Below are 16,209 nucleotides of genomic sequence, written 5' to 3'. Positions count from 1 at the left end.
TTAACATCTGAAACCTCCTTATATTTTTCATAGTTTTAGTTTACTCATTCAACAAGTGCTTGAATTTTATTCTGTTTGTAAATAATCTGAACACCTAAACATCAACCCAGCTATTTGGCTACTTAGTGCCCATTCTCACCAAAGCTTTAAGAAAGGAAAATTTTAAGAGAAGAGAGGAGAACTCATATCTCATTTTAGTTATAAAATGTAATAAAATATTATTTACATATCTGAAGCACAAATAATTATTTCTGCAGTGCTGATGAACCATCAGATCCAGAAACAATAGAGATTGATCCAAAGCTGTGGTTCAATTTCTCTGGGAGAACGTTGTTCCTGCTTTTCCTGCACACTCATCCCTTGGAGCTGGTCCTGACTGCTCTCCTACTCTGCTTCTAATTCACATTTTCTGCTCAGCTCTGACTTCACCGAGAGTTTAGATCCAAAATCCCTGGAAGCAAATCTGCATTTAAAAAAAAAATTGTTTCTAAAGACATTTAATACTTTATTTATTTATTTATTTTTTGAGCAAAACCTTAGTATCCCAGCAGCACAAAATAACAAAACCTTCTCATGACCATAACAACCTTCTCATGACCATAACAACCTTCTCATGACCATAACAACCTTCTCAGAACCCTGCTGACAAAGAGGTGGGTGCTGTGCAGCATCCACTCAGCCTTTGGCTGGTGCCAAGCTGACATCTGGGCACATTTTACATCTCCAATGTCAACTCCCAGGAAAATACCAGTGAGGAAATAAAGCTGTGGCAGCTTTCCCTTTCTGAAGGGGACAAAAGTGAGACCCAGGAGGATGGAGGGGATTTGGGTACTTTGTGGCTTCTTTCCACGTCCCAAGGGTTATGGTTTCCAATATTTTATTGCAGATTAAGGATGGACTGATCTGCATATGGCTGCAATTACAAAACATATGCAAGCCAGCCAGCCAGCGTGGCTTGACCTCTTCCATATGTGTAGGAAAACAAGCTCTGAGCAATCTGCTGACTGGGGATACTGTGATAAACAAACAAGAGCAAAGGATGACAGGAGATGTTTCCTCCAAAACCATATTGGACTGTGATCTGCTAACTTTTAAAGGTGATTAGCAATTCCTGCCTGCAAGAGTCATCAGCAACCTGCTGTTGTTGCTCCCTGGTGTGCACTGTGCTACTGTTGATATGTTCTGTCTCAGAAATACCAAAATCACACCCAAATTCTTCTTTTCATTCCCAGTGACCAATCCAGGGAACAATACTGGCAAGGATAAAGCATCTCAAGAGTTTGCTGAACAATTCTGTTCTCTCTATTCACCTTTCTCTGAAGTGTCTAAGGGAGCTGTATGTGTGTGAGGCACTGTTTAATAACCACAAACCTTTATTATTCATTACTAAAACGTGGTGATCAATTAAACTTCACTCTTTCTTTCATAACAGCTTGGTGTAAGGACCAACCATCCAATCCTAGAAAGCCTCATTTTCTCATTTTTTAAGCATCTCTTAAAATGAATTATAAGGCAGAAACGTAAGATTACAGAGAAAAGGAGATTCAGTAGAGAACACAAAATTAGAATTTGAATCAATGGTGAATTTATTCAAAGTTCAGGGAATAAATGATAAGCTGGTCTTGGAAATATTTCATCAACACTGACCATTCCACTTGGGTCAGATATTTAGCTTAGATCCCTGCAGAAGTGGTAGTTCCACGTAAAAACCACACCAGCTCTGGAGAAATGTTCCTCATATTCATAACAATTCAGAGCAGCATATAGAAATTAAATTAGTAACAAGATTCGTTTGAATGGGCATTAATGAGAGTATGAAAAAAGTTCATTTATCTATTTGGATTGTGAATTTGCTGAAGGCTGCTCAAGCAACTCAGTCAACAACAGAGACATGAATATGCATGTGCATGCTCGGATATTTGCATGCAGATGAATTTATCCCTGACAATAACTGATCACAGATAATTACTCAGGAATTCAGGCAGCTCATAGACACTGATAATGTAACACAGTGATATGAAAAATATCTCACTGGGAATTTATGAAAGAAATCGCTCCTTGAGAATTAGAAAAGCGATTTTTTGGTAGGGAAAAATGACCTTTTTTTGAACTTTCACCGAGCAGCTCCCTGCATTTCCTTGGCACAGAGGTTCTCCATGGTAGAGTGCTTGCTACCATGCATTGCATGGGACAGATTTCAAACCAGGTTGATTTGAAAAGGAAAGAAGGGAACTGTTGCTTTCTGTGAGGGAAAGAAGATTTTGCAAATGAAACACACAACAAATAAAGGAAACATAGTTCTTTCCAGGGGGAAAAAAGAGAAAAGAAAAAAAAAAATTTAAAGCTAATTTTAAATGTTCATAATATTGCTTATACCTAAATATTTGAAATACCATTTAAGAAAATGTGCAATTATTTTTCGTTAAAAGACTAAGAATTACCAGTGTATTTCATGTGGATGGTTAGAAAAAACAATTTCTTTGATGGTTAAGACTTTCAGCACCTGAATAAACCAAGAAAATATTTATATATCACTGAGTTCTCGGGTTATCTTAAAGAAATCTAAATTTTATGTTAGTGTAATAATACTTCTTCCATTTAAAGGGGAGAAGTGTATCTCTTCCTGCACTAGTGTGTATTATTCTTCCTTTTTGTTCTAAAAATAAACTCCTCTATCCTCTATAATCTAATATTCCCCTCCTATTTAACATAATTACCTAGGACTGAATCAATATTCCATTAGCTGGATGCAGTCAATGGGCTGTCCCTCAGTGCCTGGAGCATTCCAAGCATTCAGGAACAGATCTTCATCCACGCTGCTTCAGCATCCCCTGGAAGGAGTAACACACATTTTGGGGTGCTGAAAAGGATTCATTTTCCATGCTCTGCATCCTCTCCCTTCCCACATCCCTTTCTCCAGGTGGCTCCCAGGACACCTGCACATCTCCTCTGACTGTCCCTGGTCCAGGGCTGGTGCCTCACCCCGAGGATGAGGAGAATTTGCTCCCAGAATTTCACTCTGGGACCTTCTCAGTGCTGCCAGGAATCCTCATGGACTCTCAGCTCCCCTGAGTTTGGCTGGGATTCGACAAAACTCACAAAATTTAGAGGTGCTGTGGGGAGGGACTGGGCAGCACAGCCACAGGAAACCTCACCTGCCTTGAGAATTATTCCCACTGCCATGGCTCTCCCACCCAAATAAATATCACACACCTTTGCTAAAGACCTTTCATAAAGCTGCCAAATCAAGATTATCAACCTCAGCTGGTTAATGGATTTAAATTATGTATTCAAATGTTTAATGCAATAGTGTGCAATCAAGTGTTGCTATGATGCCCAAACCCTCTGCTGGTTTCCGACAGAAAGCACAAAGCCCTCGGTGCTCCAAACCATGATTTTAGAAAAACAGTATTTTCCTTTCATATGCCCTGCTTGAAGTCTTATTTCTGTGTTTGCAGTAAAAGATCAGAGTGAAAGAGTTACCACTGGGCACCCCAGAATTTAGAATTTAAAATTACTCAGCTTAACTCCTCCATGAAAGATTGGTGTTTTGGAGGCATTTTTATGCAACCAAAGCAAACTTTGCAACATCTGGATTTTTATGCTTTACTCAGAAAATTTTTGGTAAGATTTGCATGTATTTGATTAAAAGTAATGTAGAAATTCAGCAACACATTTTATCGTGTGTAAGAGATGACACGGGATGAAAATATTACCAGCATTCTTCTTTCTAATTCCTTTAGTGTAGAAAGAAAATGATGGGAAAAGAAAATGTGAATGCTCTGCTGCACAATTTGTTCATGTGTCACTGCAAGGCTGCTCCATACACTTCACATTGAGATTATAGAAAAGCAATAATTCATATATATTAATTGGATATGTCAATTCTAACTGCTCCACAGAGGCTGGGTGAGCATCCTTAGGACTCCACAGGGGATCTCCACGTTGCTGCAGACAAATCAAGTATCCAAATCTTGGCTAGTCTGAGGTTGGGGACACAGGAGAGCTTACACAGAGCAATTAAGGTTAAAATTTAGGTTAAAACATTAAAGCTGGCATTCCTGCTTTGTGCTCTCTACAGGTATTGGCAGAGTGGATTATTGTGCAGGAAAAGATCCCTGTGAAACCCAGAGAAATCAAAGCCAGAGAAGCAATAAACAGTCCCTTAACACTGCACTGTGCCGTGCTGGGGCAGCTGGTGTGAACAGAAACACCGTGAAATGGAACAGGGTGCTGCTAGAAAGGATTTTCTTTTATCCCTGTGCAGAGAAAATGTCCCTTCCTTTATCCCCAGCAGTGACTGGGATCACAACCACCAGCCTTGGAGAAACCAGACACCCAGAAGGGCTGAAATTACAAACACAACCCCTGACTTCCAGCTCCTAACCTCAAGAGAAATCAAAACTATGTCAGGAAGGAGTGTTGCATTAATGGGCCTTAAACCAGGGGTAGAAGAACACACAGAAATTATAACACAATACTATTCTATTACCCCAACACCAGCTGAAGGGAATTTCAGCCCTAATGCCCTACAGTGGTTTTTAACCCCATCTCATTACCTACTTATCCATTTGCATAATTTTCTGCTCCTGCATTGGCCTAACAAGTAGCAATACAATTTAATTTCAATTATTGTGGGGGGCTGTTCTCTGCCAGTGAGCATCAGAAACTCACGTTCAGAATCAAAACACCACTGAGCTTACCCAGACACAGAACCAACATGAAATACAGTCATGGATTATTATAAAAGGATTCTTTTATAAATTTCTAAATGGAAATAAGTACATTTATGTCTCAGAAGCATGCAGGAGCTCCTGTAGGAGCCTATTCACCAGGCAAGCCTGCCATGGATTAGGATCCTCATTCTCACTGGTACTTAAACAGATGCATTTTCAGAAGAAAAATTACAAGCTTTGGAACAGGTTTAACACTTTGAATAGAACACGTTTCTCCCTATTTTGTGAAAAAGAACTTTTGTGTGACAAGAGGAAATCTCTCAACTCTGTCAATAGACAGGAAAAACAGAAGTCTGTTTCCTCTCATTTGCCTGTTAACACTGTCTTGCTCCAGAGGCAAATGATGTGCTTAAATTCAGGGAATTATCAGCAGTCAACAGCAAATTTGTATTTCTCCTGCTTTTTGGTTTGTTTTTTTAACATAAACAAAACCATAAGTAGGAAGAGTACAGAACTAGCCTGAAGTAATTTATCTGAAGCTTGATAACCCAATATCATTGTGGGCAAGAATTAGGTGTGGTCTCCTGGATTTCAGCTGCCCTGCATTCCCCTTCAGCCTGTGTGCAGGAGCTGAAATTTGAATAAAATGCACTCTGTGCACCTCATATTATGGCAAGGGATGAAATTCTCACTGGAATGAGTGAGAATTCTCACTGAGCAGGCCCATTTCCAGTCTGGGACAGGATTTACACACATCCCATAACCAGAGGGGTCTGTGCCTTCATCAGAGCTCCTGTGGCCATGGCTGCTCTACAGAAATGATAAAATCAGAGAGGATAAAGTTCTCTAGAGAGTCCAGGCCTAAGTTTCTAATGTGTTTCACACACAAACACAAATCCAAAAACACTTTTGTCCTAAATTCCTTTTGTAAAAACCCTGTGCTTGGGCACCTCTGAAAATTTTGATTTTACACAGCACCACTGCTGGTGCTGCTGCAGTACCCAAAATATTCCTGCTGTGCGTTTTTCTGTGGAACAACTGGTGTGGAATCAGCATCCTTGAAGAAAACACTAAGAAAACCACACGAAAAAAATCGCCTTTACTTTATTCTTTGCTTAGATCAACTCCCAGAGCTGCCTTTAGCATGCTGATTTCAGAAAGAATTTCATTTTGGTGGTTCCTCAACACAAATAATGTGTAATTACATCCAGACTTTTCCAGCACACCTTAGCAAAACCATGAAACATTTACCTCTCCCCAGTAAGAAAAAAATCATGCACACAGCTGTAAAATCCCAGGACTTTAGGCTACTCTGAATTCTTTGTACCAACTTAATTTTCTTCCTTCAATGTTCTCATCCTAAGAGAAATCTGAAAACGCCAAAATTGTCAACAGGCTTTAAAAAAAAAAAAACAACAAAAAAACAAACCCAAACAATCCTTAAAATCTGTTATTTTTCCAAGTTGCATGATTTGAAAGGCTAAGAAGGAATGAAGCTGCTAATTAGACTAATCAAAAGATGATACACATGTTCTAATATGTGCAATAATTAACCCACTCAATTCAATAGTATTAATTCCATGTTTTGGCACAGCACAATAACTAGCACTGGACTGCCAAAAGCTGAACTTCTTTTCCAGTTGAAATTAATAAAGCTCTCTGGATGCATACATGTTTGTGGAGATGAAAATAAAGCGTGTGCCAGGTTCCTCATTCCACTGAGGAGATGGAAGATCTCTTCATCTCTCACCAAGAGGGATGGCATTCCATTCCAGAGAAATGAGGTTTATTTCCCTCTACTCAAGCATCAATCTTCATATAAAATGAAGATTTTAGTCTGGAATAATTACATTTTAATAACCCCTGAAATATGGGTGGAAAAGAAGTGTTTGACACATAGAATGACACTTGTTTAAAGTGAAACTTGTTCACAAATCAGGTGAAGAAAGAAGAAATGCTTCCTAATATGCTTGCAAAAAGGAAAAGTCAAAAAGTGTATTATCAGAATGAAAAATTAAAAGGATCTCAAGAGAGATCATTGTAGATGTGGCCATTAAAATAGTATTAGTTGAGGAAAAATTTGAATAATTTAAATTCAGAACAATGGTATCAATAGATACAGAGGCAGCTATGAAAGACTTCACCTTCCCCATTGTGTGCCTCAAAATATATCACTGCAAACTGCTTTCCACCTGACCAACAAATTCCTGCTGCTGCCATAATTTTGTTAGAGAGATGCCTGATAAAGAAATATGTTAGAAAAGTGATAGGAGAAAACAAAATTTGTTTGGTAGCCATGTCCCATACATTATTAAAAACAAACAAACAAACAAAAAAACCCCAACTAAATATAAAAATAAATTAAATTCCTGCAGTTGTTATGAACATGTTGACCATGGGTGACTCTTGTGCCTTCTGGTGGAAAATCCCTGCCTGGATTGTGGCTTTGCAGAAACTGCAGACAAAGTTTCTAATCTTTATTTCTCCTTGAAATTTCTCCACAGCACAAGGCCTTATTTCACAAGTTGAATGCCTGTGAATTAACAGTACTTTTAATTACTTGAGATACAATCTCTATTGGAGCATTCTTTTCATTTCCCATTCATTTTTCATCCTTTCATTATCAGTCTTTCTTCCCACTAGACTGTTTATATTTTAATTCGTGCAGGCTTTAACAATATACTGACTCCAATACTGTCCTAATTAAATTAAATTTACTTGCAGATTTGAACAGCAGCCCACTTTGACCTCAAAAAATATTCCTTTTTCTTGTTTCCAGTGTACTTTACTTTATCAAAAAGTTCTTTTCCCCAGATCCTGCTACTTCTGCAGATTCAGCCTCCCTGCAACAAGTTCTCCAGTAGATATCCCAATTAAAATTTCAACTTTATTAAAGTTACAGTCCAAATCCGAGTGGCCCACAATTTTTAATCCCTAAATCTTATTTAGGTCACTTCAAATAAATAATTGCAGAGCAGTTTCTGACCACCCCAGCAAGAAAGGACCTCAATGTTCCAGATTGAATTTTTTTCCCCACAGCCATCATTCCCAATTTTCTTCATAATTAAAGCACAACTCAAAAATGTCTTTCCAGAATGATCAAAGAACTGAAGCTGAAAGTAAAGCTCACCTGTGACTTTGCTTTTCAGAGCACACAAATTCACCCCTCAGCAAGCCCAAGATAGCGCCTGTACTTTCCTTCCTACACAGAAAAGTTCCTCTCACCTTTTGCACTCTGATTTTACCCTTTCATAAATGACATTATTTTAACATTTGAAATGATTTAACTTTCAGGTAAAATACATACACTCCTATATCACCATGTTGCACGGGAGTATTGAATACTCTTATTATTCCCTTTTCACATTTCTTATATTTTTTTCTTTCCCACTGCAAGTCATCTTCCAATGTGGAATCTTTTCTAGCCAGGATTCTCAAATGAATTTCCTATCTGAATTCAGCTTGTTTTCAGAAGAAAAGTGGATGTAAAAATCATGTCAGGGGCTGATGTCTGACATAGCAAACCCTCCCTGCCTTTAATAATTTGCATTTGGAATCTGGCTGACAGGTGGTTTGGGAGTGGGAATAAAAACCAGCAGTTTCCTCCTTTAGTTTTAGCTTATTCCTGCATTTAGAAACTCCTTTACAGGCCAGGATTTGGTTCTGGGGGGATTCTCCTGTGCTTGTATCCCTGGAATAGCAGCCAAGGCACCATTCTTGGTGTAACCCCACCAAAACCTCTCTACTCATCCCAGAAAAGCCAGTGGTCCCTGGACCCTTAGGAAAGGCACATTCCAGGGTGTCCCAAGGGCTGGAGCTCACACAGTCACAGTTTCCCGGGTTTCCTGGAGCAGCAGAGCTGTTCTGCAGGTAAATCCCTGCCCAGTGAGAATTCCTGATCCCCCCTGAGCTCTCCTGGGAGATTCCTGGAGCTGCTCCTGCTCCCACCCTGCTGGGATGGACTGCAGATCCTGCCCAGGAGAAATGGGTCATGGAACTCGGGCACTGTCCTTTGCCAACCAGAAATCAATCCAGAAATCCATGCATGGGAAAAAATCGATGCTCAATGGCCCAGGCAGGGCAGAAGCAGGGCAGGGATGTGGATGTGGATGGGGCAGAGCTATCCCAGATCCATCCTCGGGACTGGGAACACAGCAGGATGGACAGAGGGAGGGACAGAGCAAACTGCTCACGGTATCTCCCCTCCACAGCTGGGATTTTAAGGCCAGACTGTTGGAATTGGAATTGGAATAAGTGTTGCTTCACCGCTCTTTTTTTCCATAAATAATGTTGAAAATAAAATTCAAGTATTTTTATTTATGAATCTACAAACAGCTCTGCACCCTGTCCATACTTGCAGAGTGCTGAGGTATTGATTCCTGACTGCCTGGGGCTCTGGTTTACCTGACCATAAATTGTATTAAATTTGCTTGTAATGCAATTCAGGGAAACAGGGGCAAGATTATGTGCTCCTTAAGACATTCTGATTTCCCTGATTTCCTATATGTTAACTCCTGTTTAGTGGCATAAACAAAGTAGAGATACTCTATAGCCCCTTTAAAAACTACATTTAAAATAATGGGGTTTTTTTAGACTAGATGTTCTAAAAATATCCACATCAGTGAGCAATTCCAAGTCACAATTTTTTCTGGTCACTTGGCCAGCAGTCAGAAGTTAGTGTAACAATCTATTAATTTTTCAGGAGTTAGCACAGAATAAGAATATTCACACAATAAGAATTGTGATATTTTAGAAACGTATTTCAGCTCATAAAAGTGGCATCAGCTCTCCTCTCATTCAATTATTGCCATTATTAAAATAATTAAAGCGAGATTTTCAATAATTCTTTTCGACTGCATGGATCCAAAACCTAATAAATTAATACAGATTTAAAATAGATTTTATACTGAGTCTGGTAAAACTTTTCAGTGATCCTGCAAGAACTGAGGAAGATGATGTACAGAGGGCTGAGCAGAAATGTCAGAAGCAGGAGAACATCCCCAGGAGCAGAGCTGCAGGCAGCAGACTCGCTCAGCAGAAAGCACACGGAACAGGCAGGGAGAGAAACATTTAAAAGCAGGGAAAAAAAAGAAAAAGGCATTTTTGAGTCAGAGTGAGAAAGGAAGGGAAAAGGCTGAAAGGCAGGAGGCAAAATAAATGATACCAGGAGCTGGAAAATCCCCATCCTGCTGCAAAGGAAAAGTAAGGTCATGAGACAGCACAGCGAGAGCTGCACTATTGACCAGCAGCAAGAGGAACATTTTCTGTGCTTAAAAAAGAAAAAAAGAATCATGATAAAAGGGTCAGCAGGGTCCTCCTCGGGTCACACTGGACTCAAGGGAGATGTTTTTCCAGAGGAAACTCTTGGGGGCTGCTGCTCCTGAGGAGAGTCTGGGCTCTGCTGGCTGGGTGACACTGGGGGCTCTGCTGGCTCCTTTGGGGGGGAACACGAGGTTTCCAGGGAAAAACTCAGGAGTTTGGGTTCAGATGTTTCCAAAAGGCCCTGGCCCTTGGCTTCTGCAGCACACACCTGCCCCCAAAGCATTTCCCTGCTCTGGAAAAGGTGTTTCATTCACAGGGGAGGATCTCAAGGCACACTGAGGGTATTTTGCCATTCAATGGAGTTCATGCCTCGAATGACAAAGGAAAGAAGGGATGAATAATAGGAGGAAGAAGAAGATGAATAGTAAGAGGCACTTAAAAATGGGTTTTTTTCCACCAGATCAAGTGGATTTTACCTCACTTGTTCTCTATCTTACTCCTAAATGCCCTAAGTTTCCCTCTTGGAAGCAATTTCTCTTTATCAAATTCCCACAGGATAGCCCACTTATTCAAAAGCAGAACTCCTGATAAAGAAGTCAAATGCTATAATTGTCATGTGTAATTTACCTATGTAATTTTACTATTTTGTGTTTTAATATTTTCCATATTCTTTCACCTGTCCACCTACATGAGCAGAAGTTATTTTGCCTTTAGAGTTAATATATCACATTTTATTTGCTGGTAGGAATACATTAGCAGAGGAAAAAAGAATTTTTTGGTGTCAAAAATGATAATTTTAACTTTGTTAAGAGGTTAACTGAATTAGTAAGCTAGTAATTAATAGTATGAATAAATAATGTCCTTCCAAATGCTTGTAAGTTGCTAAAAAAACCCAAACACAACTTTCAGCCGGCACACGTGTCTGTGGTTCAGATAAAGTAAATTTTACCACTCCAGTCTCATCTTAAAGCTCATTTTAAACAATCTTCCAGTCTAATTAGCATTACCTCCTGGCTGTGTAGCACCATCCTTTGGAATGCTGGCATGGTTAAACCGCTCAGGTCTACTTGGTTCAGTGCAGTGTGGCAAATGTCAGTGAAATACGAGGGCATATGGCACGTAATTACAGAACCATATGGATGCCAGGAGTGATAGTCAACAGCATTTGACTGCAGGACCAAGAAAGTCAGAGGAAAAGCAATCAAAGACCATCACACATAATCATTAAATGGATAAATTTAGTTTCTGTGCAGCTGAGAGAAGCCAGGACATGTCTGGCCTTTATTGAAGTAAAGCCACGGTGGCTGTCTGAGCGTGTGGCCGCGGAGGAATCCCTACATCCTTTTTACTTTGGTTTGTAAATTAATAAACGCAGCTGATCAAGGGGAGTGAAGCGAGGAATCACTTACCAATGCACAGAGCAGATCAACTGCTTCCAGGATCAGCTCCTGGTGGCCAATGCGAGTCACTCCCAGCTCCTCCAGCTCCTGGTGAGTGATGTGCAGCAGCTGCTCCCCATTGATCTTCTCTCTCTCAAAGTTTTTGATGTATTGTTGGAGGCAATCATCGAGGCCTGGTTAGAAAAGCCAACAGCACAGATTCAGAGAGCAGAGAAAAACCTGATGAAACAGTTCTGTAGCTCACAAATACAGAATTTCTTGGGAATGCAAGTGTACTTCGTTGTTCGGAGCTACAATGGAAAATGTGCAATGAAAATTATAATTTAACTTACATAGTACAGCACATGCTGCTAAAGAGAGTTTGTATTACTGATGTTATTTTCAACATTCTTTAACATTTTAATAGTAATTCTAAACCTTCATGGAGATGGGGGAAGGACAAAGCAGCACAGACAGTGACATTATAAAAACCCTTTTTCTTGTGATGTCACAAAGACCTAAATATAAGTTTATCTTATGATTAGGAACGAATTCTTCCTGTAACTCTTCCAGGACTCTTCAAGGTCACAGAGTTTGGCTGCCCCTGATCAGGAAGAGTTTTTCAGGCTCAGTAGCCACCCACACTGATTCTGCTATACTCACTGCCAATTCTCACCCCAGATTATCCAGATTTCTGAATACAAACAAGAAAAAAATGGTTTTGTTACAACACCTCCAACTAAGAACACAATTTTCCCTGTGCACAAGGAATTGTTCCATTTCACCCTGAAATTTTATAGGGTGAGAATAACAGGTTCTTTTTTTTCTCAGACCAGAGAAGAAACTGATTAACAATACTGAAAGATTTTTTCCTTCCTCCAAATTTGTTTCTGAACCACACATGCCTTGAATTTCCAGCCAGAACAATGAGTTGAGCACAGGGATCTACTACTGAAAGCAACATGAGGTCTCTCAGAGGTCCCTCAAGGACTGTCAGATTCAACAGAAACCTGATGTGCACGTGATTTTCTAGAGACCAACAAAATGCACCTTCAATAACTTCATCCACCAAGTAAAATAAAACACTGATTCTCAGTTATTCGCCCTGGAGTGATGAAAACAAATCCAAGATCCATAAAATTACAGATGTCCAGAAACTGTTGAGATAACCAGCTTGGGCGTTCATGACAGAGCTTTGAAATAGAATTTCTGCACTCAGCCATCATCAGATAGACATCGAGTTTGCAGAGCACCTGAGGAAAAAAGAGATCTGACAAATTCTGTGCTGGGTGTCACCACTTTACACCCCAAATAACTCAGTTCAGTTGGGACAAAAGGGCTGTGATGACACACAGGAATGTGGGAATGAAGCAAACCAATATGTTTGTCCTCAGTCTGTAAATACAAAGGGATACATTGCAGCTTCATTTAATTAACTCTTCTTTCAACATGCTCCAATTATTTGCTCTGTAAACTGATAGCCCTGTGTTATAGATAAAGCTAATTTACCAAGTAAAGTGCACAGCTTTATGTTCCCTTACACCTATGTCCCATACAAAGCTAGTACAGTGATAAAAATGTCATATTTTATGGCGTAATTCAAAAGTATGAGGTAGTCTGGGGGGATTTTTAAAGCTCAAATCATCAGTCTGTAACTAATTCCTAAACCTTTTCTCTCATCTAGAATGGTCTGCAAATAGGAAACAACTTCTTTGCATCTGTTCATTATTTTTAATGATCTCATGAATGATTTTACAGTAGGTCAGTTCCATTGGCTGCGAACTGGTCACTGCAAATTCTCTGTTCATTATTTAACATTTTAAACTCCAAGCTGTTGCACATTTCTGTTCCCACTTGCTCAAGAACTATTCTGAAAACCATTTTAGAGCAAATATTCCAAACCCCACACCTCCCAGATTTGCCTTTCGTGGACATTGCCCCAAAACTCAGAAAAAGTCACAAAGCTGCTAGTAGATATTAAATTATTTTCAACAAAAGCAAATTAATTAAAAAATTGAGAATCAGTGGGCACATTAAGACAGATTTAGGAAAACCCAACTGAATGTGCCACACTGTGAGAAGTGTGCAGTCAGATGTATTAAACTTGCCTTTGTGCCAGGGAGAATGTATGACAGCAGAGCAAAAAAATCAAATTTGTATTATTTGTGCTGCTCTGTAATAGCTCCCCAGGGCACCTTTACAAGGCATTTACTTACTGGTGCAAACAGTGTGGCAGTTGACAAGAGAATATAGAAATATATCATTAAAGGGCCAGGCTGTCTCACAGAATGACAGCACTTAATAAATACACACAGAAAAAGAGAGATTTGCCCACTGCTCTCTGCTTTTCTGTCTCTCAGGGAGCCAGGTACTGAAATGTGAACCATCCCAAAGCAGGAATTCAGCAGCAGGAATATCTTCTGTATTGTCACGTCTCCAATTGTTTTTACATGGAATATCCAAGATGAAATTAGAGAGGCTACAGAGCGAGCTCATGTTGACTCACCCAAACCAAATGAAATATTTACGTCCTCAAGCCACTCATTAGTGCTCTTTATGCATTTTCCCTCAATATCATTTCTGTTTACAGATAAGTATGAAAGCAGTTCAGATTCATGACTACAAAGGAAGGGGCCCTAGCTCTGCTTAGGTGTTGGTAAATAAAATTAACCCACTATTCCCAAAATACACAACAGCAGGGTCAGGCAAGAAACAGAAATTTGCAGTTCTCTTGCTGCACATTCTTATTTTATTGTGAGCATTTTGTCACTAACCGACATCTCCTTCAGAGTGCAATAAAATGATGGAAGTAAAGTTGTTTAAACATGGATGTTTTACTTTAAAACCAAGGCTTAATGCCCACAAAAATTACAGTTGGATGTTAGAGAATTTTTATTTCTCCAACGCAGCTGGGCTGAAGGAGTTAAATCACTTTAACAGAAAATCAATGAAGGTTGAAGACACTTGCTAATCTTTCAGTGTTATTTGAGAGGACAATCCAAGAAAAAAGGAGTTATCCATCAGCCCAAGTGCTGCCTGAGTCAGCTGGGAAGCAGCTCTGGCTGAACATTGCATTAAAAGCTGTATAAACCCCTGTGCTCAGAAAATGGCCTTGTAGAGGGAAATCGGGGGAAACATCCCATAAACCACATCCACCTGAAAACTCTGACATTTTCCTGCTGGATGGTTGGATTCCATGATCTCAAGGTCTTTTCCAACCTAAATAATCTATGATTCCATATTCTCTCTGTCCATTTCTAAGTTTAAAATAAAATAAATCATATTGGATCCATGTGGACTAAGAAAACTTTCTCTCCATATTCAAAGAGCAGAGGAAAAGGAAGCAACTCTGATCTGCTGACTGCAACTGTGATTTTGCAAATCGAACATCTAAAGTCAAAGTCAAGGAAACATGAATAAAAAGGAGGTAGAAAACAGAAAATTGTTAGGGAGAAAGGGCAGGAAAAGAAGAGCCAGTCAGCTTGAAAATGTTTCTTTTTAGAAATGCATAATTAAAAAAAAAAATTGAAACAGCAAAACAAAGCAAAACCTTAAAAATATCTCTAAATCAGATTTAGTTAGTAACTCAGAGCAAACATTACAAAAGAGACGCCACATATTGTTCATAAGGTTCACTGAGATTAAAATGAATCTTCCCATCATTGCCAACAAATGGCAGGTTTGGTTTCCATTTGAAAAGCACAAACATTGTTTCCATGTTGAACATCTGTTCCCTTCCCCTCTGCCATTGGACAGAGATATTGAAAATATTACCATTATTGAAAAAATGACTATAAAATGAATGAAAGTAATCCCAAATTGTTGCCTTTTTCTCAGGAGTGATGCAGCCAGGGCAGCTCTCACAGGAGAAATAACTCTGTCAAGTGTGATCCATCCCAGAAGCAATTCCTAAGTTTAAAATCTGTAATTTCCAGTTTTTCACTGATCACTCCATCACTTACACACATTTATTCGCTTCTCCTTTTTCCAATATTTTAAGGGAATTTTGCAAACGCATTTTTTGGTTTTGAAATCTCTCCTGAAAAATTCCTGCCCAGATGATGGGCTTGTTGCTGCTCCATGAGAATTCCCAGGGGAAATTGCCGCTGGAGCAGCAAACCCTGGCTGTGAAAAAGGGTCACGGGCAGGGCAGGGCAGGTCCCTGCCAGCTCTGCCTGGCACAGACACAGCAGCTCCCACAGGGACTCCCTGGCACATGAAGGGATGCAAAACCAGCCCCTCTGGCAGGAAAATTCCTTGCTTTTAGGTTTTAGGGTGAAAAAGGAGGAAATCAGCTCGGTGGGAATGCATTGACCACTCCTGGCTTCAGCACTGCTGCAAGAGGGGAGAGCCCACTGGTAAAATCTCTCTGACTGAGGGTCTGGCAAAAGATTCTACGTTTTTCCTGATTAAAACCATATTTAGAAATTAAAAGCACATACTAAGAAATTAAAAGCACTAAACTCCCAGTGGCACAAAGGCTTATGCACAATAAAGAATCTGAGGTAGAAGTGTCTGTGGGCCCTGGATCCAGAGGACAAAAGCTGAAAGTCGATGGGATGATCTGTTTGCTCAGAAGAATTACACTTTGGCCTGCCAAGACAAATTAATAACCCATTAATGTGCCTCATTTGACTAATGAAAGCTGTAAAACAACACTATCTCTGCTCTTGCACAATGGTGACTTGTGATAAATCAACAGATCAAAGTGAAACTGGGACAAATATCAGTTTTTAAATATTGCAGTGCTGCTGTTTCTGTACTCACAACTCCACAAAGTCGACTCTTCACTCATAGGAAATATAAAATCCCTCACTACTGTGCTGGAAATTCTCTGATTAATTGGGGAAGGCAGCATGACTTCTGCTCCTGTCACTGCCTTCAGTTTATAT

General features: G+C 39.7%; 1 protein-coding gene across 1 annotated transcript in view; it reads right to left on the bottom strand.

The window, feature by feature from the left end:
* Window positions 1-16,209, bottom strand: part of LOC111928567 (connector enhancer of kinase suppressor of ras 2-like) — a 167,423-nt gene that overhangs the window by 92,913 nt on the left and 58,301 nt on the right. Inside the window, exon 3 of the mRNA XM_086850852.1 lies at window positions 11,348-11,511. Coding sequence (XP_086706978.1) covers window positions 11,348-11,511 — 164 coding nt within the window. The remainder of the gene's footprint in view (window positions 1-11,347; window positions 11,512-16,209) is intronic.

This window comes from Cyanistes caeruleus, chromosome 14, assembly GCF_971803275.1.
Source record: "Cyanistes caeruleus chromosome 14, bCyaCae1.hap1.1, whole genome shotgun sequence".
Classification (NCBI taxonomy): Eukaryota; Metazoa; Chordata; class Aves; order Passeriformes; family Paridae; genus Cyanistes; species Cyanistes caeruleus.
Note: the sequence above shows the minus strand (reverse complement) of the source record. Positions and strands in the feature narration are given on the sequence as shown.